The 25,261-nt window shown below is 43.4% G+C and overlaps 1 protein-coding gene across 3 annotated transcripts in view; it reads right to left on the bottom strand.

Moving 5' to 3' along the window:
- ANKRD29 (ankyrin repeat domain 29) overlaps positions 1-25,261 on the bottom strand; it is a 61,956-nt gene that overhangs the window by 35,122 nt on the left and 1,573 nt on the right. For 2 of the 3 annotated variants that reach the window (XM_075585030.1, XM_075585023.1), the window contains exons 2-5: positions 22,973-23,083; positions 20,201-20,299; positions 16,677-16,775; positions 4,309-4,407 (exon numbers count right to left, since the gene is read on the bottom strand). In XM_075585030.1, the coding sequence (XP_075441145.1) occupies positions 4,309-4,407; positions 16,677-16,775; positions 20,201-20,299; positions 22,973-23,083 (408 nt within the window). The remainder of the gene's footprint in view (positions 1-4,308; positions 4,408-16,676; positions 16,776-20,200; positions 20,300-22,972; positions 23,084-25,261) is intronic. The other variant, XM_075585036.1, reaches the window with a different exon arrangement.

Below are 25,261 nucleotides of genomic sequence, written 5' to 3'. Positions count from 1 at the left end.
TCCGGCGGGACGTCACGGTTGGTGTCTCCTCGTGCGAGGGACACAGGATATAATGTTGTGTTATGTTTTATATGTGTGTTAGTAAAGTGTTAGTTATTATTCCTACTGTGTATGTGTTTATTAAGTGTCCTGCGAGGAACCACTCCCCCTTCGGTGGGAGCCATCGCAGGTGGAGGCGCTGCGCTGTGTAAGTATGTAAGTGTTACCCCAGGCTCCCAGCTAGCGGAGGCTCAGATCTCCTGGAGCCGCAGGAGTCCCTTAGGTAGGGGTTCAGAAAAAGGGCTACACCTGTGCCATTGACCAGCACACTGCTGGATTTAGAGACACTTTTTCTCAACAGTGATAAGTCCCTGTTACAGGCACCTACTCTTTTCGACCTTCATTAATGATCTATTTACAGCTTGTAAGGCAGCTTCAATGCACATGTATGCGTATGACATAATCTTATATGCACACAGCCCTCGCCTCTCTGACCTTGGACTGGAGTACTGGATTTCCCAAAACGAACAGTTTTTAAACACTGACAAAACTGTAAGAATGGTATTTGGGATGAAGGCATACATTTCTAAAGCTACTAACGCCAGAGCTACAGATCAGAACCAACTCGAACACCATTCTAGCCCAAACTGAATGGGACTGCCAGGGACACCTGCTATGTTAATCCGATGGGCCATTAGTCTTTCTGCAGAAATGTCACTGAAATGTTGCAGCATGTACTGGGTCTTGTTGGTGATAGCCCCAGATTTTCCAAGGCAAGTTTTAAAATACTCGTCGGCGCACCTGTAGGTGTACTTTATAGGAACAAATTCTCTCTAAGCCCTCACAACAGATGCTAATGCCAATTTAAATTAGTATATGGTACAGCACCCCAAACTCACCTTACAAAGCAAGACACCCACTAAAACTCAATATGATGCTTTGTCCAATAATGTAACTATAACACACACCACTCCGAAATACTACAGGACCTAGATTGGCCATCACTTGAGTCCATATGATAGTACATTTTTTCTGTCTTCCCTTCAAATAATTTCTGGCCAAGCTACTGTACCCGCCTATCTGAACAAACTCCTCACCCCTACCACATGCAGCATTTATCACCTGAGATCTGACTCCAAAGAACTGTTCTCAGTACTATGGTTCAACAAAGAATCCAGTCGCTCCTCTTACCGTGCACCCCAAAACTGGAACAATCTACCTGAGACTCTCAAAGCCGCCTCCAGTTTAAGTAATTTCAAGACTTCAGCTATTTCACATTTTAATCTCATCTGTAACTGTTACATACTGAACACCCATAATCATGTTATCTCTAACTGTCCATGAAATGTCTGTAAATTGAATGTATAATCTCTGTTCATTTAATGTAACCATGTATTGTCATCATAACTCTGTGCCTAGGATATATTTGAAAATGAGAGCTAACTCTCAATGCATTATTTCCTGGTAAAACATTTTATGAACCAATAAATATTGGACAGTTATCAAAACCATTAACAGATATTACTTTCCCTGAGGTTCTCAGAGATTCAATTATATGCAAAAACAATGCCCATGAGTTCTCATTACTTTAGGCTTAACGCCATGTTAAGTTAGCACTGCCTCCCGTTAACTTCAAATAACATGCCTGTGTTCCCTAATGATGGTGTTACTCCTATCCAGACCCTGAATAGGTGTTTGAGTAAAGTTAATAAAGGGAGGAAAGGACAGGGAAATAACACAAGAAATAAGTTAGTTAAATCATACCTAAGGCTGAGGCCCCAGTGTCGCCGCTGCACGCGTGTCTGCCAGGCTGGCGGTGTGTGCAGCCGATATCCCCAGTCTGCGGTGAGCTGCAGGGGGAAAGACATGGGGGAGCGTGGCGGGGGCATAGCTGGGGGCGCGACCATGACGTCACCCGGCAGGTTCGCCGTCATTGGCTGAACCACCGGGGGCGTGGTCAGCGCTCTGTCGCAAGTTGTGAGCACGGACTTCCTGTCTTCAGGGAAATCTGTTTGCACAACGCGGCGGGCAAGGCAGCAAGTGGGCCCGGCCCCATTGAGGGGTGGCTCTTGCCCCTGCAGCGCCCGCCATAGCAGCTGCTGCAGCAGGCAGCGGGGACCTGGCCTAACAGTGGTAAAAGGTAAAAGTCCTATTTCATATTGTAGGGTCTGGCTATGATTAACACCAAGTGTAGCTCTAACCTAACCAGTGTCTTGTTAAATAGCCACATTAATTGTAACGAAGGTCAGTGTTAAAGGGAACACCTCTTTTGTATATAATTAGCACTAACCTTCGTTATAGTTGACAACGCCAGGCCGTCATAGCTATAATATAGAATACACACGTTTTTTGAGCTTTGAAGATCTCCGTTATGACTTAATGATGTGTTAAGTTAATTTAGCGCTTTGCTAATTAAAAAACCAGAGTTCTGAAGACCTGGGCCTTGGAATGGTCACAGTGGCGGATCTTCCATTAGGCCCAGGTCAAGAGCGGCAAAATGTTGTAGCGGCATAAATCGCCACTTGCCGCCCACTCATGTGCGATTGGCACTTGCGCCTGCCCAAACGACACTGGAGGAAGAGGGCGGCACCAGGTAAGTGCCTAAAGGCGGCATATTTTTAAATTTACCACCAGGTGGCCAGCAATACTCCTTATTACCTTATGCTTCATGCACCAGTATTAATGCTGCCAAATTAGTCATAGAGTAAAGTTTAGTGTATTGCCTGCAAAGTGGATTAAAAAAGGGAGTAATACAACTAAAATGTACCAAATTACATCGGGCTGTATGGTATATTCTCATGTAATTCTACCTGTCATAAATAAATCCCGAATGCTCAGTGGACCAGGACATCTCAATCTTGAGGTGGCCAAAGATCCTTAAAAGAGCAGTTTCACCTACAAATAGTTTTTTACTCCCCATACTTTTAACATGGGTGTCAATCAGGGGCTCTCCGAACTGACCGATGTTAACTTCAGCTGCAGGGACCCATTGGTTTCTGAGATATCTACCTGGGAAAGTGCAGTAAAACTTAATTTAAGTCAATGGGGATTTTCGGAGGAAAATGGCCCAAACAGCGCCCTTCGAAGGATATAGAATAAGGCCCTAAATCCCCCAAAATATAGATGGAGCTTTGCTACTTTGAGCAGTTATACAATGCCATTCTACAGCTTTACATTCACATAAACAGCTTCAAACACCAATGTCAACATTTTAACAGTCAGTAACAATGATAAAATTAATTGTATTATTCTCCACCTACATTAACCAACTCAAGAAATTAATGCTTGCCCAAAAATGCATATGTCAATTAGTAATAGGTAACTACTTATAAAAAAAAATACCATTGTCGGAGAACAATTAGTAAAACTGTTGACAGTTGAGTAATAAGCCTTTTAAATCATAAAACTGGTGACTGATCTTAAATGGTGTGAAAATATTACTATATATAGTGTGCCACACACACCCACATATACTCTTATATCACTAACATTCAGGGACCATTTAACACCTTAAGTCATAAATCGCATACTGCACAGGGGGGAGGGATAGGCTTCAGTCAGATACATTCCAAGATGCACTGTTTTTAAGTAAACCTTTTGTTGCTTTATCCATTGTAACACAGTCGGAAGAAGAGATCAGTGAATCTCGAAAGCTCGCACAAATAAAAGCATTTTGTTAGCCACAGAACGGTATTGTCTATTGTTTTTGATATATAGATATAGATATATAAAATAAAAAACAATAGACAATACCGTATATATATATATATATATATATATATATATATATATATATATATATACATATACATATACATATACATATACAATATGATATTACAAACTGCAGAGTGCGACACAAGAAATGTATAGAATGCTATTTAGTACACATTAATATGTTTCAAGAGAGCTGATATAAATTGAATAGGACAGATGAGATGAGTATGAGAACATCTACATACAGTATCAAACAAATCAACCTTGTTACAAGACTTTGGCATTAACTATTAAGTATTAACTATTGCTATTAAGTTTGCTACTATAATTGTTTTATTGTTTTTGTATTTATTATAATGTTTCCTTTTTTGCATGACTAAAAATGTGAGCCTTGTTCTCTGCTTGTGTTAACCCCTTCAGTGTCAAGGAGGCCAGTAGCTAATTGCGGAGATAATGGGACAGTGTTATCCCTTCATTGCCAGAGCAGCTGACCCCTGAACTGACCGTTTAATTTTATTACTGGGCTTTTTTTTTTTTAACTACAAGGCTGCTTTCTTCTCTCCTCTTCGTGTTGTACAGTAATGCACATATTAAATATGTTAATACACATACACAAAGGTGATCATGAATGTTGGCTCCGTGCTTCAGAAGAGTTTCAACCACTCGCTTGTGCCCATACTGGCTGGCTGCTATCAGGGCTGTACCTCCATCCTATGGAGAAAAACACACAGAGACATTTACATGCAGCATAATATACCACGAGTAGAAGATCACAGTACAGGAATGCACCTACACTGATTTATTGACGCAACATCCGCAGGTCTACGATTCAGTCGTTTGGATTCTGTGTCCAGTGTTTGAGTTAGCCAACTAACAGGAGGAATAGAGGCAGCTCCTTAAGCAGATATTGGCCAAGTATCTCAAGTATTTGTAGGTATGAATTAATTTCCTGCTATTGGGCCAGCTTACCTTCAATCCTTGAGTGCCAGAGGGCCCAGGAGCACCGTGTTCCGCAATGTTTTTACACAAAGCAGGATTTAGGGTCTGTTAAAGTTGTAAACACCAGCACTACTACAGTTTTATAGGCTTGTTTTAGAATTTTAGTAATTAGTAGCAGTTTATTAAATGAAGGCTTTTGTGCCACAATTATATAAAGCAAATACTTCTCAATGGAACAGTCAATCAAACATATGTTCTCAATGGGTCACAACCCCTTGAATTTGTCTCCGAGGCTCAGATCTATAAAGGAAGCTAAGCTATAGTAAGTACCCTTTTGTTTATGTGGACATTTAGACTGGTCAAATTCTCCATTTCCATGTTGTCACATCTCTTTATAATGTAATATAGATCCGTAAGATTAAGATAACCACCAGCAACTGCTGTAGCATGGCGTGTAGCTGGTAAATGTTGGGAAATTGGTACAGATGAAGCAGGTGTTATTACTCCTGTTCATGCAATGTGATGCGTAAGTGCTACTGTGTTATTAATACACGCTTCACTGCAAGCGCCTTTAAAGACAATGGTAACTCCATAACGCATACAATATTTACCATGTTCCTTCTTCCATTATTCCACATTAACGGGGTTAATAGCGTCTGCTGCGTTGGTATATTTGTATAGCAATCCACATTTGGGAACGGCAGTGTACACATTTTAAAAGGCAAGCCTGTTTATAAATGTAATGCATTTTGAATGCTCAAGTTCTTTATAGAAAAGTAAATACTCCTCAAGTCACAGACTGTTTTTAAGAAATGTTTTAAGAGGAGAAAAATGTCATTGTCTTTTAACTTTAGATTCTTATCAACTTGGTTAATGGATGATTTTTCAGCACTACGAAATCAATTTTCACATATTTGTTAAATAAGGATAGTCTGATGAATGGTGACAAAGTTATTTCTAAAAGATTAATGGGGTGACGTACTGTACAGTGATAAAACCGGTCGTATAACCCACCTGTTCATATTGTGTATAGTATACAGTAACTTATTCCCCAGAATTTTTTTTAAATTAAGCATAGCCATGAGTAAAAAAAATAACAAAAATAAAAAGAACAAGTAGAATGGAAAAGCTCATAATTAAAGACAGGGTCGGGATATTCCGATCAGAGAAAGGAAAGCTTGTAGCCACAAGGTTATTAAAGCATTAAATACCAAAACTCTTGCATTTCAGAGATGCATCAATCAATAACTTCAATCTGAACACACTATTTTTTCATTGAAAACCATGGCGTATTACACTCTAGATAATAAGATACACTGGGTAGAATTATGAAGTAAATATCTTCAAGTTAGTACCTGTAATACAGCCTCAGCTGCCCTCTCACTGTCCGGAAACAAACTGAGTTCAGCAATTCATTAAACTATAACATGCTTAAGAGCCAAGTCAGCATTTTTCTGACTGGATGCCAGGCCTTCACTGAGCCCAGATTCAGCTGAACAACAAATGGAATCTATCTCCATAACACATCAGATATTGACTCATTACCAACGCGAATTACGCTGCACACTGTTTTTGTGTAAGTACTTTACACCCCTCCACAGGTATCACTGACTTATACAAGCCAGGTCATAATAAAAGAAGCTATGCTGATTTAGTGCTGAAAGTGTACTCAGTGCTGTAATTAGAAGAATTGACAGACACAAGACCTTGTCCTGAAGAAAGGGTCACATTTTGGTTCCATGGCAGAGAAAGATTACGTAATTTACTGAAGTTCACAATACAATAATGTTATTCAGAAGTAGACCATCAGAGGAGTCTAAATACCAATGATCTTCTATGGTGATCTCTGTGTGACTAAGCTAAATTTTGGGAGCTATTACATTTTAGTCCCTGCTCAATTCCACAACTAGAAAAAAGACTGTTTGTATAAATGACTAACTTTGGCAAATTAAGGCTATATATGGCAGCAAGTGTATGGGAGCAAGTGTATGGCAGCAAGTGTATGTATGTGTGTATGGGAGCATGTGTATGTGTGTATGGGAGCATGTGTATGTGTGTATGGGAGCATGTGTATGTGTGTATGGGAGCATGTGTATGTGTGTATGGGAGCATGTGTATGTGTGTATGGGAGCATGTGTATGTGTGTATGGGAGCATGTGTATGTGTGTGACACCAGAGGTACCCCCCCAATCAGTCACCACCCCCCCCCAGTCAGTCACCCTCTCTCTGTGTATCACCCACCCTCTGTGTGTATCACCCACCGTTTCTCCCCTCTGTGTCTCTCCCCCCACACCCTCTCTGTCCCCCCCACCCTCTCTGTCCCCCACACCCTCTCTCCCCCCCCACACCCTCTCTCTCCCCCCCACACCCTCTCTCTCCCCCCCACACCCTCTCTCTCCCCCCCACACCCTCTCTCTCCCCCTCCCTCTCCCTCTCCCCACTCTCTCTCTCCCCCCACTCTCTCTCTCCCCCCACTCTCTCTCCCCCCACTCTCTCTCTCTCTCTCCCCCACTCTCTGGATCTCTTATTTACCCTATATATCTTACTTGCCCTATACTACACCGAAATAACCTATACTGCTGTCTTCCAGATATGACTCAAGCTTCACACGGAAGACATCGGAACCCCCCCTAACCCAGAAGACAAGTAGGGAACACCTCCCCAATGTATAACATTGCGGGAATGAGGGTACCTGGACATTGAGGGACTGCGGATCAGGTAAGATCCCAGGCGGGATTGCTGCTTTAGATATTATGAAGCGGGGACGTCCAGACACTGGTTAAAAGGTTCAGGAAACTAGTCATTCACACCTGGCTTTTATTTCTAGATCTGACATTTACGCACACACACACACACACACACACACACACACACACACACACACACACACACACACACGTAACAAGGACTAATTGTAGTATAATGTAATACAATAAATACATTTATGTCAAAAACGAATGTTGTTCTGACTAGGAATTTATTAAATGTATTTTATTTATATATTTTATTTTAAAGCGGGGTTGGGGGCGGGACTAGGGGCGGAGTTGGGGGCGGGACTAGGGGCGAGTAGATTTTTTGGTTGGGCGAGTAGATTTTTGGGTGATTTGTCGAACACTGTATATATATATATATATATCCCGAGTTAGTTATGGTGAGTAAAAAAAGTGACAAAAACCCTCCACAGCAAACCAAATATGCAAATGTAAATACAACTGTATATATACATAATCAGTGCTCGACAAACCCGGTCGCCCACTCGCCAGGCGCGAACGGAAATTGGCCGGTGGCCAGCTACTTTTTCCCCCTGCTCTGCGCAAATTTTTTTTTTTTAAATAAATAAATAAATACAAATATCCTCCTGGCTGATTGGCCAATTGGTCGTGACGCGGAATGGAGCCCTTCTCTGCAGGGGTAAGTAATGGCTGCTCCCTGTCTCCTGCCCGCGCTTCCCCCCTCATCCCCTCCAGTCTCCGCTCCTGTCGGGCAGGAGATGACAGCAGGGGATTTCCCCCCCTGTCCCACGGTTCCGCTCCTGTCCCTGTGGCTGCACGCGTGGGGCAGGAGATGACAGCGGGCGATGTCTCCCCCACCTCCCCTGTCCCGCTTGCCCTCCGGTTCCGCTCCTGTCCCTGTGGCTGCATGCGTGGGGCAGGAGATGACAGCGGGCGATGTCTCCCCCCCCTCCCGTCCCGGTTGCCCTACGATCCCCGCTTTCCCCCAGTGCCCGTGGCTGCTCCCGATGCCAGCAGGGGTGTTCCCCTCGGTCCCTGTGGCTGTCTCCGCTTCCCCCTCCCTTTCCGCTCCCCCCCCTCCCACAAATGTAAAAATAAATAAATAACAAAAAAATATCCTCCTGGCTGATTGGCCGTGACGTGGAATGGAGCCCTTCTCTGCAGGGGTAAGTAATGGCTGCTCCTCGCGTGCTCGTTCCCTGTCTCCTGCTCGCGCTTCCCCCCTCATCCCCTCAATCTCCGCTCCTGTCCCTGTGGCTGTGGCTGCTCGCGCGGGGCAGGAGATGACAGCGGGGGATTTCCACCCTGTCCCGCGTGTGCTCCGGTCCCGCTCCTGTCCCCGTGGCTGCACGCCCGGGGCAGGAGATGATAGAGGGGAATGTCGTCCCTCCCCCCCCCCCCCCGAACCCGCTTCCCCTCTGGTCTCTGCTCCTGTCCCCGTGGCTGCTCGCGCGGGGCAGGCTATGACAGCAGGGGATTTCCCCCCTCCGGTTCCGCTCCTGTGGCTGCACCCGCGGGGCAGGGGTGTTCCCTTCGGTCCCCGTGGCTGTCTCCACTCCACCCTGACCCCCCCCCCCAACGAGAGAGAGTGTGTGTGCGTGTGCGTGTGTGTGTGTGTGTGTGTTTGTGTGTACACGTGTAGGACACCAGAGGTAGTCATCCCCCCAATCAGTCAGTCATCCCCCCACCCCACCCAGTCAGTCATCCCCCACCCCACCCAGTCAGTAAGTCATACCCCCACCCAGTCAGTAAGTCATACCCCCCCACCCAGTCAGTCATACCCCCCCACCCAGTCAGTCAGTCCCCCCCACCCAGTCAGTCAGTCCCCCCCACCCAGTCAGTCAGTCCCCCCCCACCCAGTCAGTCACTCCCCCCCCCCCAGTCAGTCACTCCCCCCCACCCAGTCACTCCCCCCCACCCAGTCAGTCAAAATTCAGTCATCCCACCCCCCTGCCCCCTGCCCAGTCACCCCACCCAGTCAGACAGTCAGTAATCCCCACCCAGTCACAGTCAGTAATTCCCACCCAGTCAGACACCCCGTCACCCCACCACCCCACATCACCCCACCCAGTCACCCCATCCAATCACACAATCCCCACACCCAGTCACCCCATCCCCACACCGTCACCCCATCCCCACACCGTCACCCCATCCCCACACCGTCACCCCATCCCCACACCCAGTCACCCCATCCCCCCACAGTCACCCTCTCTCCGTCTCTCACCCTCTCTCCGTCTCTCACCCTTGCTCTCTTGGTTTCTCCCTCTCTCGGTTTCTCCCTCTCTCGGTTTCTCCCTCACTCTCTCTCACCCTCTCTCCGTCTCTCTCTCACCCTCTCTCCGTCTCTCTCTCACCCTATCTCCGTCTCTCTCTCACCCTCTCTCACCCTCTCTCCGTCTCTCTCACCCTCTCTCCGTCTCTCTCACCCTCTCTCTCTGTCTCTCTCACCCTCTCTCTCTGTCTCTCTCACCCTCTCTCTCTGTCTCTCTCACCCTCTCTCTCTGTCTCTCTCACCCTCTCTCTCTGTCTCTCTCACCCTCTCTCTCTGTCTCTCTCACCCTCTCTCTCCGTCTCTCTCACCCTCTCTCTCCGTCTCTCTCACCCTCTCTCTCCGTCTCTCTCACCCTCTCTCTCCGTCTGTCTCACCCTCTCTCTCCGTCTGTCTCACCCTCTCTCTCCGTCTGTCTCACCCTCTCTCTCCGTCTGTCTCACCCTCTCTCTGTCTCACCCACTCTCTGTCTCACCCTCTCTCTGTCTCACCCTCTCTCTGTCTCACCCTCTCTCTGTCTCACCCTCTCTCTGTCTCACCCTCTCTCTGTCTCACCCTCTCTCTGTCTCACAATCTGGATCTGGATATTTTATTTACCCTGTATATCTTAACTGCCCTATACTACACCAAAATAACCTATACTGCTTTCTTCCAAATCTGATTCAAGCTTCACACGGAAGACATCGGAACCCCCCCTAACCCAGAAGACAGGTAGGGAACACCTCCCCTCCAATGTATAACATTGCGGAAATGAGGTACCTGGACATTGAGGGTCTGCGGATCAGGTAAGATCCCAGGTGGGATTGCTGCTTTAAATATTGTGAAGCAGGGGCATCCAGGCACTAGTTAAGGGGTGCAGGAAACTAGTCATTCACATCTGGCTTTTTTTTCTAGATTCGACATTTATATACACACACACACACACATATACACACACACGGACTAATTATAGTATAATGTAATACAATAAATAAACTTATGTCAAAAACGAATGTTCTTACTAGGAATTGATTACATTTATTTCATTTATGGGTTTTTTTAAATGCGGGGCTGGGGGCGGGATTGGAGGCGGGGTTGGGGGCGGGACTAGAGGCGGGGTTGGGGCGGGACTAGGCGGCGAGTAGATTTTTTGGTTCGGCGAGTAGATTTTTGGGTGATTTGTCAAGCACTGTACATAATAACAATCATCTGCTCCTTAGCAGGTCTTAAAAGTAGGTAAATACAACCTCAGATGAACAACAACATATGACATATTACACCGTGTCATAATTTATTTAACAAATATAAAGCCAAAATGGAGAAGCCATATGTGAAAAACTAAGTACATCTTATGATTCAATAGCTTGTAGAACCACCTTTAGCAGCAATAACTTGAAGTAATCGTTTTCTGTATGACTTTATTAGTCTCTCACATCGTGGTGGAGGAATTTTGGCCCACTCTTCTTTACAACGTTGCTTCAGTTCATTGAGGTTTGTGGGCATTTGTTTATGCACAGCTCTCTTAAGGTCCAGCCACAGCATTTCAATCAGGTTGAGGTCTGGACTTTGACTGGGCCATTGCAACACCTTGATTCTTTTCTTTTTCAGCCATTCTGTTGTAGATTTGCTGGTGTACTAGGGATCATTGTCCTGTTGCATTACCCAATTTCAGCCAAGCTTTAGCTGTTGGACAGATGGCCTCACATTTGACGCTAGAATACTTTAGTATACTAGGAGTTCATGGTCCACTGCAAGGTTCCCAGTTCTTGTGGCTGCAAAACAAGCCCAAATCATCACCCCTCCACCCCCATGCTTGACAGTTGGTATGAGGTGTTTGTGCTGATATGCTGTGTTTGGTTTTTGCCAAACATGGCATTGTGCATTATGGCCAAACATCTCCACTTTGGTCTCGTCTGTCCAACGGACATTGTTCCAGAAGTCTTGTGGTTTGTTCAGATGCAACTTTGCAAACCTAAGCCATGCTGCCATGTCCTTTTTAGAGAGAAGAGGCTTTCTCCTGGAAACCCTTCCAAACAAACCATACTTGTTCAGTCTTTTTCCAATTGTACTGTCATGAACTTTAACATTTAACATGCTAACTGAGGCCTGTAGACTCTGAGATGTAACTCTTGTTTTTTTGCAATTTCTCTGAGCATTGCACGGTCTGACTTTGGGGTGAATTTGCTGGGTGTCCACTCCTGAGAAAATTGCCAACCGTCTTGAATGTTTTCCACTTTTGAATAATCTTTCTCACTGTAGAATGATGGACTTTAAATTGTTTGGAAATGGCCTTATAACCCTTCCCAGATTGATGGGCAGCAACAATTGCTTCTCTAAGATCATTGTTGATGTCTTTCCTCCTTGGCATTGTGTGAACACACACCTGAATGCTCCAGACCAGCAAACTGCTAAAACTTCGCTTTTATAGAGGTGGTCACACTTGCTGATGATCAATTAATCAAGGGCATTTGATTAGCAGCACCTGTCTACCTGTCTTCTTAGCATCTTAATACCTATGGAAGCAGTAAGGGTGTACTTAGTTTTTCACACATAGCTTCTCCATTTTGGCTTTATTTTTGTTAAATAAATCATGACACGGTGTAATATGTCATGTGTTGTTGTTCATCTGAGATTGTATTTACTTAATTTTAAGACCTGCTAAGGAACAGATGATTGTTATCATGTCCTGATATGTAAAAACATAGAATTCAAAGAGGGTGTACTTTCTTTTTCACACCACTGTCTACACTTTGTCTTTGTGTAAAAAGAACAAACAGACACCCTTTCAAGATTCCAGGAAATGTAAAATAAGACTTTGGCAGAGCTCAGCTCTACTGCCCATGGAACCTGCAGAGAAGCCGCCAGCGAGAGTTTCTATTCCAGTTGGGCAGCTGATGGCAAAACCTAGACAGAGCGAGCAGAAAAGAGGAGACTGTGAAGAAATAATAACAAGCGTGGAGGTTGAGGAAGGAATAGGACAAACTTTAAATAGCCATTTAAGGGTCTGATTCTGAAGCAGCCAATCACATTGCAGTTACAGAAAATAGCCATTCAAGTCAATTGCACTTTTTGCTTCAAAGTATATTGAATCAGACCCTAAGAGTCAGGAATCCAGATGTGCACAGAGGCAAATTAAGTGGACAAAAACAGCGGATCGAAAGCAGCTGGACTATCAACTGCAGGATACTGAAATTGGACAAAGAGTGAGAGGGTTTACTCGAATCTGAAACAAATACACAAAGTTGTGTTTACTATTAGTTTTCTCAGAAAAAGATCATCATTTTTTTAAAAATATGCATATGATCAGAAAGTAATGTTCAATAATTATCTTTGCTTTGTGTAATGAAGATTCAGCATCTGCCATCTGATCACATATCACATGTTATGTTTTACAAATATTTGTACAAGACCTCAATGTATTATTCTGTTTCTTTATTTGATGATGGGTCAATCACCCATATCCAGAATAACAAACCTATAATATCTGGTCAGCAAATAAGACGTCCATATAAACTTCTATCTTACTGTGAACTCTGCATCAAACATTGTAACTGGCATTTCTGCTTGGATTTCATGAGCATTATGACTTATGTTGTTCTCCTGGATCTCTTGTTGTACCTAACGTGACCTGTGTAGACTTGTATCTCTCAACTTATGAAAACCAGGGTGTAGGCTGAGCCTGTTCACCATAACAACTGGCAGAGGTACAAAGAGTCAGAATTATGAAGAGTTTGGAAGATTGAGTCTTAAATGAATACATGGAGGCTATTCAGGTATGGTAGCTTCGATAAGTGACTTAAAGCTTGTAAAGTGCACTTTACACGTGAATTTGCGTGTGTAGCTATTTACAAAGCTGTGATAACGTCAAAATCGCTCGTAAATGGCTTTTTCTTTTAACAAGCGTGAGCACTCTTGCTCTGACAAGCTGTGCGGTAGCCGAAAAAATACAGAAACTCAATTATTTTTGCCACTCATTGCTATTCAGGTAACTTGGATATGCACATTGCATCTTAAACACGCTTAATTTGTTTCCGCAACCTAAAGGGTGGCGAGATAGGATTTGCGATTTGCATTTAATGGGGTATAATTTATTTTTACTACATAGGATTGAATCAGGGGTCTCTGGAGCTGAATCACATTAATTTCAGGCCCGGAGACCCCCTGCTTCAATCCTATGTAATAAAAATAAAATAAAAGCCGAGCTTCATTACCTTAGTGGCTAACCGCTAAGGTAATGAAAGGGTTAAATAGCAATACCTGGTTGTTGGTAGAGGGGGTGGGTGAAGGGGGTAGTTGCCCCAGGGTGGCTAGCTAGGCCTCCCTGGTGGGTAGTGGGAAGGGTTAAGCCCTTCATTACCTTAGCGGTAGTAACGGCTAAGTTAATGAATGGATTAATCCTCCTACAACCATCATGGAGGCCTAGCCAGCCACCCCGGGGCATCTATAACCTTCACCCACACACTCTACCAACAACAAACCGGGTACTAGCGGTCAACCCCTTCATTATCTTAGCGGTTAGCCACTAAATGTAATTAAGCTATGTTTTAATTTTCATTTTAATAACATAGTGTTGAAGCAGGGGGTGTCCGGAGCTGAACCACATTACTTTCAGGTCAAGGGACCCCCTGATTCCCAAGGTACAGGCCCCAGTATAAGGTGCCAGTATCTCCTGCAAGTTTAGATATCCTGGTCACGAGGGCCATGACGGGGGACATTTAAACTTGCAGGAGATACCGGCACCCGATATGAAGGTATGTACCTTGGGAAGCCGGGGATCCCTGGACTTGAAATAATCTCTGGAGAACCCCTTTTTCAATACCATGTTATTAAAATGAAAGCAGGGCGATCGCCTGTAAGAGCTGTGCAGGGAGATGCAGCTTCTCTCTGTACAGCTCTTCCAGACGTCTGGAGCAAAATCAACCGTGAATTTCATTTCGCTCGTAAAGCAACTACAAACGCGCGCGGTATCTCATTTGTGTAACAAACGGTATCCAACATGCGATATATCTTACTGACCATTTTTACACAAATTTCATAGCGTGCCGTATTAACATGCGAACACGTTTGATGTTGCAGTGATAATATCGAAGCTACCTAAATAGGCCCTTATGACAGAAGACCATTTTCGTTACCATATTGAGGATTATAGACTCCGTTATCAAGACCCACAACAAATACTTGCATCTATTGTAAGCACAATAAGGAAGTGACCAATTGTTTTTGTCTTAACTTTATAATTTTTTCTTATCTCTTTATTCTATTATCATTGTAATAATATAAATCCATGTGTTTGCCTATACTGTTAATCACTGTAGCTAGCATTGGCACGATCAAAAAACAATAAGAAGAAATCAAATGGAATTCCCGCTAAATTTGGATTTCAGATTCTAATGAGGCTTTAGGTACCGCATATTTATAGCAATACCATTATACCGTGGGGGGTCTTTTATCAAGGACGTGCTATTTTAATCCAGCAGATGCAAATATGCTAAAGGTAGTTAATATGTTGCTCAGTAAATTAGTTTGCTTGCAAGACATTATTTACCAAGACATGTCACTGCCTCTCCCATGGCACCTAGTGATTTACTGGGGGATTATAATGTAGATAAATGGATAGTTGGAAATACCTGTAGGGGAAAAAAATGCTTTTTTCATGATTTTGCTTAAATTTATAAGCAAAACATTTGGTTAATTCGTACAAAACTGATTTACATTTAAATACATCCTATGTAGAGACAAAAACACAATAAAACAAATTATACTGTTTGACAGTAAAAATAAAAAGATGAGCCACATTCAAAAAACATAATTCCACGTACTGTAGTGGTCTACATATCAAGGCAACAAATCAGATTGATACAATTATCATATTTCTTCAAACTGAAATGTCAGATGCAGATTTTTGTTTTAGAAATGCACAGTTTTTACACATACACGGTACACCCCGTAATAAACCATTCATTATTTTCAAGTTCATGGCAGAAACCCAATGTATGTGGTTCAAACTGCTCGATAAAAGCAATAACCTCTACAATGGCCATAAACCTTCCATTAGCCAGCTATGCCAATCAGCACACATTACTGGGGATGCACTTTGTAATGATCTGCATACATTTACAAACAGACAGTAGGAGGGGAAGCTACAGTACAAGTGTATATCAGTGTGATTAATGCTTCTTTTAATATGAGGCCAAAGAATGGATAGACAAATACAACTCTTATGAAACATTAGGATTTTAAAGTAAGAAATGATAAATCATTGTGAGTACTGGTTGAGTCAGAGAACATGGTTAATACTAACGTTAGCATCTTGTACATCATTAAGCAATATGGGAGGTGTGTATTAGAGGGGCTAGATATGCAATGACTAGATGTATATCATAAAAGGTGTCTATACTAAAAGAGGCATGGGGTATTTATGCATACTTATAGGAGTTCCGTGCCTATTTTAGTGGGGACACGTGTATAATGTGGTTTATTGAATTATATGACACGGTCAGCAATTTCTTTCCTTTGTCCATTGACCAGAACAACGCCAATATTGGCTTCCTCAATACATCTGCAGCTAACGATCTGTGACATATGCAAGAACGTTTATCAACAAGATTGTTTGGTGAAGACACTATTCTTGATGCTTACTTTGGTAGCTTGATAAATCTCTATTAAAGTCACAGAAATTAGAAGTGTAGTAGAAGTATTTGTCATTTATACAGTAACAATAATAATAACTTTATATCATATAGCGCTTTTCTCCCAATGGGACTCAAAGCACTTCACAATTACAATATGCCGGACGCAGCATTGTGCATAGGATTCTTACAGACTCAGTCTGTACAGACACAATACCATGTAAAACACAGGATATTACAAATTCATGTACAGTACATAGCATACTACAGTTTAACTCCATGGGGAAAATTCATCAAGGTTTATTGCAGCCGACCCAACGTTAACTCCTATTGACTAGAATATTAGTTAAAGCCGGATCGGGGGCATGAAACGCACAACGCAACTTAGTGAATCTCCCCCTTTATTTTAAGAGCAAAATAAATGTCTCTTACTTTTGTAGTAAATTCAGTAGATGCCCCAAATTCAAAGAGGAATCTCACTATGTCATTGTGACCTTGTTGAGCAGCGAAAAACAGAGCAGTAGATCCAGACTGAAAGAGACAAACATGATAAAGTTAGGACCGAACTAAAAAGCGAGTTGAATAACTTTAGGTACAAATAAATAGTGCTTACAAACTCATTCAATGCTGGAAGGATCATCAACACATACAATAAGCGAATTGCAATAGTTGATTCTAGGAAATGGTCATATCATAATAACCCCATTAGTATATGCTTTATAACATGTACAGTATAGCATGCCATTGTTACCTGTAAAGATGACCCTTCAATGTATTACATTGTACAACAGTATTGTAAGTCGTCAAAAGTTATTGTTCTAAGTTGAAGGTTTTGTCAAGCAAAGGGACATTTGAAACCACTACTCGTTCACATACTCATGCACGCTTCCTTAAAAATTAGAATGTCCACTAATGATCCAGATCAATAAATCCTCAGTCCCAGGCATTATTAACTTTGAAGTATTATACTGTATAATGTTTTATTCCTGGCAAAACAGTTGCTTCTGGACCATGTGTGCCTCCTGTTGGCGTCCATCCTGAAGAACACTAATTGGAAGGGTTTATAAATGATGTCTCCATAAAAATAAAGAAAGATTGTTTACCAAGTTAAGCATTGCAAATATTATAACCAATATACTTGGGTTACCTTTGTGTGGAGGCAGGCTTTTGGCAAAAAAAACTAAACTGACCTTGTCATGGGAGGCCAGAACTATTTCACGGAATCAAGCACCAGACAGGACACAGAGGTCAAATAAAGAGAGTCTTTATTCTGTCCGGAGCCAGCAAACCCAAAACAAATTCTTCAGCAGAGCTATACTCACACAACCAGGGGAATACAGAGAGAATCCCTAGAAGTCCTAGGTGCCCGGCGTCACCGAAATGGCTTACCCAGTGCAGCTTCCACTCCTTTACGAGTCCCGGAGCCTCCAGGCTTTGGTGGATGCAAGTTGAAGCTGGATAACTTCAAATCTCCCGCTCGGAATAGCATGTAGCCTCGGTTTCGTGTGTGTCTGGCACAATCTCAGAGCACACCACTTAGTCCGCCTGCATGCCAGTACAAGAATGAGCTGTGGAACTCATGAGATCGGCTGCTTCTTTTCTAGTTTCACTGTCTTCATAGGAAAGCATGGAGAATGGGGTTGCAACCAACCACAGCATGGATGCTGTGTGTTGGAGCAATCACAGTGCCAGGGCTCATCTGTGTTGGCCAATCCGGGTCGCGGGTGTGACGGAGAAGCTGAGGCAATGCGAGCAGGAATTACAAACTGACCAATGAGAACTGCGCTTGCCTGCCCATGTTCTCAGTGCCGGTTTGCTATCTCCTGATGAGGTAGGTGCTTTCCCGTCTCGGGCAGAATATGACTCCGTTTATTAGACCAATGGCTCCCAGATAGGAGGACTGCCCAACCCCACTCTCTCTTGTCCTCAACCTCCTTGTGGAAATAGCCAAACCCAGATCACTTGGCATACAAGGAGGTAAGGCAGTTCTCCCTGGCTTTGACGGGAACATCTGGGGGATTGAGCTCCAAGGTCCTGGGAGCGAAAGGATCTGCAGCTTGCCCTGGAACACTGGTAGCCTCGGCGCCTGCATTTTCTCAGCTATGGCAGTGGAGTGGGATACAGCCATGATTGGGGCCACCTTGGGGACTGCATAGTCACAGCCCAACAAAATGTCGACATCCAGGCTGGGCAGCACCACCACCTCACGGATCCCTCGGCCCGCTCCCCAATCGAGGTGAACGTGGGCCGACTCGCAGGGATTGGGAGATTCCATTTGCCATCTTGACTTGAATCACCTTCCTGTGTATAAGATGCTCGGGCTTGATCATGTCACAAGGGTGATCGTGGCTCCGGTGTCTAGCAAGCTACGGGCCTGCTTGTCTCCAATGATCACTAGGCATAGGGACTGTCGGCGAGGATCCTGGCAACACATCTGGATCACAGCAACTCGGTATACCCCACTGGTGACTGCGCCCATCATACCTCGGGTCCGCCTGAGGGGCGATCTGGTTGCAGGACAGGTGATCCAAAGCAGGAGCCATTCCCACACAGGCTATCGGTTGTGGAGTGGAGGTTTGGGGTCACGGCCAATCACAGGGCATATACTGTGTGTTGGACCAATCACAGTGCGAGGACTCACCTGTGTTGGACAATTCGGGCTGGTGGTGTGCAGAGAGGCTGAGGCCAGGCAGGTGGAAATTACGAACCGACCAATGAGAACAGCGCCTATCTGCCCCTTTCTCAGTGCCCGTTTGCTAACTCTTGATGAGATAGACGCCTTGCTGTCTGGGGCAGACAATGGCTATGCTTATCGGACCAACAGCTCCCAGATAGAAGGACCGCCCATCCTCACTCCTTGTCCTCAACCCCTTGTGGAACTAGCCAACCTGGATCCATTGGCATGCAGGCTGGGTAAGTGTATTACCAGCCTAGCACTCCAAGGGAACAGGAAATGCACATTACAATTTAAACACATCATATTTACATCCAATAAATGCTTCCCTACACATTATTATGCTATAACATATAGAATGTTGGCCAAATGAGCCACAGGCAGATGGGTGTGCAAAGTAATCCTGCCCATCCATCAGAACGGCACAGTCAATAGCTTTGTTTGCCAAATGCCAAAATTATGGATATTGTTTATTTACATTTTTTTAAAAACTTTTTTTTAACAGGGACGGCTTGATGGTGGTGCTGTTCGTGTCTGTGCACCGAGCCCCGCGCTTACTGAGGCCCTGCGCTCTCCCCCACAACAGTTAAACTGATTGCCGGGGGAGAGCGCAGGGCCTCTGTAACTCTCTTACCTTCTCTGGCAGCGCCGCCTCATGCAGGGTCCAAGCTTTATGGCTCCGCATGTCAAATACAGCGTCACATTGCTATGACAATGGGACGTCACATGGCACTGCATTGCCATAACAACACGATGCTGAGGAGATGCCGCCAGAGAAGGTAAGGGCCGAGGTCCTGCACATGTCCCTGCACCAAGCCCCGCAAACATTCCAGCTGGCCCTGGGTTTGCAAGGGAGGTACTCTACTAAAATAGGATCTCTCTCTCTCTATATGCCCCTTCTCTCTCTCTCCTAGTCTCTTTCACCCCTCTCTTTCTCCAACACTCTCTCTTTCATCCTGTCTCCCTCTCCCCTCTAGCAAAACTAACATTTCAGTGTGGGGAGGGAGCAAACACCACCTCTAGGTATGACATAAACAACATCAGGTTAAATCCCTGCGTTACCAGAACGGCCTTCAGTGGATATGCAATGTTAGGGGGAACGCCGCTTTTGCAGTTGCACTGCAAAAGGAGTAGAAGTGGGTTAACGTTATGTTATTTGCTCTAGTGCACAGGCATTATAATTACCCTAATGTTAATTTAGGTTCAATAGGACAACAGAGCTTTGTGAATCTGCCCCTTAGTCTGGGATTGTGCCATTGTTTGAATATAAAACATTTCTTACCTCTCTCTGGAGATTGATATCTGCTCCTTGCAGGACCAGCTCCCGCACACATTCAATGTGTCCAGCATAGGATGCCACCATGAGGGCTGTAGCTCCAGACTGAGAAAACAACAACATTTTATGTGAGAATCACTGAGGCATTGTATGATACTGATACTTTAAGTCAGCTGTGCGAAAACTGGGGGGCGTGTCCCTCAGGGGGGCCGCGAGATTAACTGAGGGGGGGGGGAGGGCGGGGTTTACAGAGGCTCTGCGCACTTCCCGAAGGCACTTAAATGAAGTGCAGGGGAAGCGGCGAAGGCCTCTGCAAACCTTACTTACCGTGGTCCAGCCGGCTTCTGGAGACATGTTGCCATGGCAACGTGGCGTCATGACACCCAGACGCCGGGAACCACGGTAAGGAGGAGGGAGGGGGGCGCGCGGAGAGCAGGACAGCCGGCATGGGGGCGCCGGGGAAAAAGATTGCACTCCCCTGCTTTAAGTAAATCAATAGCTTTATTCTTGAGTTTCACTTTCATGTCTAAGTTTGTTACATGCGCATATGATATTCCACATAAAAACTTTATGGGCACATTGAGTCCATGCTCACAAATGTTATAATACAATGATGCTTGATTCAGGAGGTGACAAAGACAATTGTACGAGGTCAAAAGGAGATGACGCTAATGGGCACACAATATAAAATAGACCCCGTTTTGTTTAAAAGTCTGTATTGTGAGCAGACGGAAAGAACAGAGGTTTCTACATTGATCCCAGTGACTGAGCATTTTTGAAGCAGTTCTGCATTTCCTGCAGTTCATTAATGATCAGTGATAGTCAATATTGAATGCTGTAGACAGAGGGTCCTATCAAATGTGTAACATTGGAAAAAAGTCTTCAGCAAATATTAGACTTCCAAAGGAGAAAAGACACAGGTTATCGGATGGAGGAGGGGACCTCTCATCAGCCCTTATGGGACAAACACCTGCGAGTTGGGATGTGATTAATGGAGTGCCCGTCTTTACAGCAGTAGGAGGCACTTCAGTTAATGGAATATATTCTTCCACGTGTTTCAATAATTTTTCTGTACTCTTTATGCATCACTAAAACTGATGGCAATCTGACAAACATTACATTACCAGTGATATCACACTGTCACAGAAACGGTTCCTTAGGATGCTTAGAGCAATCAGGGCCCAATAGTGCCAACAAAGGCGGCATCATTTAGACCAGTGGTGCTCAACTCCAGTCCTCAAGGGCCACCAACAGGTCAGGTTTTTGGGATATCTCTGCTGCAGCACAGGTGGCTCAATCAGTGGCTCAGTCTTCAAGTGAGACACCTGTGCTGATGCAGGGATATCATTAAAACCTGACCTGTTGGTGGGTTTTGAAGACTGGGGTTAAACCTGACCTGCTGGTGGGGTTTGAAGACTGGAGTTGAGCAACTACTGATTTGGATAACGTGATATTGGATGGGTGGGAAGAAGTTTCCACAGCAGAGAATTTCTTTGTGACTCATACAAAACATTTCCTGAGCCAGTATTTCTCTCTCTCTCTTTCCTTTCCAAAAGGTGTTTGTGCGGGCCTGCCAGTTATCCTCCAGTGCACAGAAATCCTCATTTTGTTCTGAGCCTGGAAAACTCGTGAAGTTGGAATACAAACGTGAAACTATTTTATGATATAAAGAATGAAGTGTAAGGCCAGAGAAGTATCACACTCTCTCCTGGCTGGATATTCCTCAGGCTGTGTGCAGGCCTTGCAAAGCTACCAGACACATGTTGTGTTATTATGAAACACCAATAAGAACTCTAGAAACGGTGTTGGCCAAATGATTTTACTTTATGGTAATTCCACGGTCTGTTGTTAACCTCTTCACAGCCAGAGGGGCCTTAGGTACATTGCAAAGCAAGCCGTTGCAGATACCTATGGCAGGAAAAAGGTTAAATGAGATTTAAATGCAACTGATGGTTGGTTACGAGTTTGCACCCTTTGAACTACTACTACTCCCTCTTCTCTAAATATTAGAAGGTTACGGTGTGATTACACTTGGGCTTGTTTTGTTGATATACTGTGCAACAACCTTTCAACCACTTAATGAGTCCTTAGTGATTTATGGAGGCAATCCAAGCGGCACTTTAAAAAATATATATATTTTTTTGTTTTAATACTGTATATACAGCCTTTGATTACCTTTATTGAAAAGTAATGACCTAAGCTGCCAATCGATTTGTTCTCCCGTGATCAATCAGCAAAGATCCTGCTTCCCAGGGTTCACTAAATAGCTGCCATTCAGTTTCAATCAATCCTTCAGTCAGTGTAACTCAGCAGCTACAATGTATTATTAAACTACTAAGGTAACATTATCTATTGTTACAGTTTGCAGCTCAAACTGCTGGGAACATTGGCAACAAATGATCACAAACAGGAAAGTGTCGCAATGATCTTGCACTGCTGGGGAAGTGAGCTAAAACCTGCTACAGAAATCAAAGGACGCTCATTATATTAAAGCTTATTAAAAATGGCATACAGTTGGATCCAGAACGGATTTTTTTTAAAGACACCTGTAGGATATTGCACGAACGGCGCCTTTAATTTACTTGGCTTCTGGGTGACCTTTTGCCTTTCTCAGCACACAAACCTCGCTTGCATTAAGGTGGCAGAATGCCGTGTTCAACCATCATAAAATACTGCAAATGGTACAATAACACGATGCCTGTTTTCCAGGCTCCAGAACGTTATTGTTGCACTAGATAGCAATCAAGAATTCTTGGCATGCACAAGGAAAGGGCATACACTGTCTCTGCAATCCGCGTCTACCCGGCCACTGTTTAACAGCAGCTGAAGGAGAGCCAGGTTTCCTTTCCTCGCAGCCCAGAACGCAGCATTGGCAAGAGGTGTTTCCTTCTGTGTAAAGATAATACCATCACGTTAGTTTCATGTTATTGTGAAAGCAAAAGAAAACATTGAATTGAATACATCTGCAAAACAACCTAGGACAGAGTTTGGCACACAACGGGTAGTTTTTGGGTCTGGTCCATTTCAAGCATTCCTTCATCAGTATGAACCGAACCCTGGGAAGTTTGCTGGAACGTGCGATGCTCTTCCAGGTTATATAGATAACACATCTTAACAAGCCCAATTCTACTTCGCAAACCATGGGGAAGAAGGTGGATTTCTAAAGCCAGCATTAATGCAACAGATTATGTCTTGAAACCAAAAAGTCCTTTAAATAACATTGTGATCACATATCGGGATCACCTGTTACACTTGCTGAAAGCTTCATTGACTGTCATTAGTTTACTTGCCCTATGTATCATCTAAAAAGTCGCCAATCAAACTTTCATTGTCCAGTGATTAGAAAAATATCCACACCTTTGTCGTAGGAATGGTTATAATAATATAATGGCAGTTAAACTATAAAATTGTTTTTTTTTTTTTTACTGTAAAGCAGTGGTGCTAACTATTTTGCACATCTATATAATTCTATAGAAGGGCAGTTAAATCGTGCAAGATACCTCAAACCCTTATTCTACCAACTATTTGTAAAAAAAAAAAAAAAAAAAAGCAACTGGCTGGATGTCTTAAACCTGTTTGCCTAATTTTCATGAATACAGCTACATACTAAGCAACTTATCTAAAAACTGGCTTCTATGGGCAATGTAATTCCCTTTAATATTTATAGGGTGGCTGAATATAGTAAATCAGTGCCCTAATAACAGAAGAGTAGGCTATGGATGAAAAGATGACTCCAATCTGCAGATCCAGTCACTTGCCATGAGCCTATCTTAATGTAATAACCCACTGTTACACAAACAACTAACAATGCCTAAGGTTTGAAATCTCTTAGCTTTTCCCTGAAACAAAGCGCTGTGGGTAAGAGATAAAGCATAAATAGAACACTCTGTCTGTTACTTCAAAATGAAAGGATTATAGTCTGCACACAAAGTAATCACAGAAAAATGTTTCAAAATTGGTTCATCTGGAGCATAGTTCAGTGCACGTCAGACTAAGTGCCTGTAGACATACAATTAGGCAGTTTTTTTTCTTTCTGCAAATATACACTTGAAGAATAAGCCTATGAGGTTTTGATAGCTGAGTCTACGCTATCATTTCATTTATGAAGAACCCTAATTTTGGTTCCCAACAAGATATCGCAACCTACCTCAAATCTACATAGAAGTAAAAAGTATTTGTTTCAAGTATGTTTCAAATTAACTTTTGTTCTGCACAATGTCAAACATTATTGTATATGAAAAAACTTTGTTTTTGCCAAGGGGTGTGCCTATAATTCTAACTAACCACTGCAGAATCGTGGGAGCGATCATGAAAACTTTCTATCTGCAAAACTGGGAGCAAATAAAAGACTTATCAAATATATCTCAGTGGATTAATTGGAGCGTTGTTAAATGGTTTTGTAAATGTAGACACAAAACCAAGACAATAAAGTAAAATATACAGTAGCATCTCTCTATATTCTCAAATGATGTATGTGGTGCAAAGCTGAAGCAAAGTAGAAGATTTAACTAATATTTAAAATGTTTAAATAGGAGTCAAAATACATACAGTGACCTCGTCAATGAAATGCACGATAATGTTAATGAAGGGCAATTGAATGTTGATATGTTATTTACTCAGAACGTGCCAGTTAAGATGGTCCTGCAGTGATGGGACTGCAGGTAGTCAGCCGCTTTGCCATGTGACTGCAATGCAATTGTTGATATGAGGTACTGTATGTAACTCACATCTTCCCTAGTAGCTGCTCATATACAGTGGATCACCTGGTCTGCTCATGCCCCACTTCTGTATTAATAGAATAGTGTTGATTCAATAACTTTCCCACAGTGAAAACAATTGAGAGAGAAAATTACATGTTACAGTTCTGAGTCTGAATATAATATTCCTTATTGTCTAGTGATATCTTAACAATAGTTTCATCAGTATGTTCACAAGTGATTTGAGGACATCTGGATGATAACCAAACTTGCCAAAGTAATTTTCTTGTTTCAATAGTAACATTCATGAGATTGCACTGTAGAACTTTCTTGGAATTCTAAGAATGTTCTTTTTTGAACTGTGGGACAA

Source organism: Ascaphus truei, chromosome 2 (genome assembly GCF_040206685.1).
Source record: "Ascaphus truei isolate aAscTru1 chromosome 2, aAscTru1.hap1, whole genome shotgun sequence".
Taxonomy (NCBI): Eukaryota; Metazoa; Chordata; class Amphibia; order Anura; family Ascaphidae; genus Ascaphus; species Ascaphus truei.
Note: the sequence above shows the minus strand (reverse complement) of the source record. Positions and strands in the feature narration are given on the sequence as shown.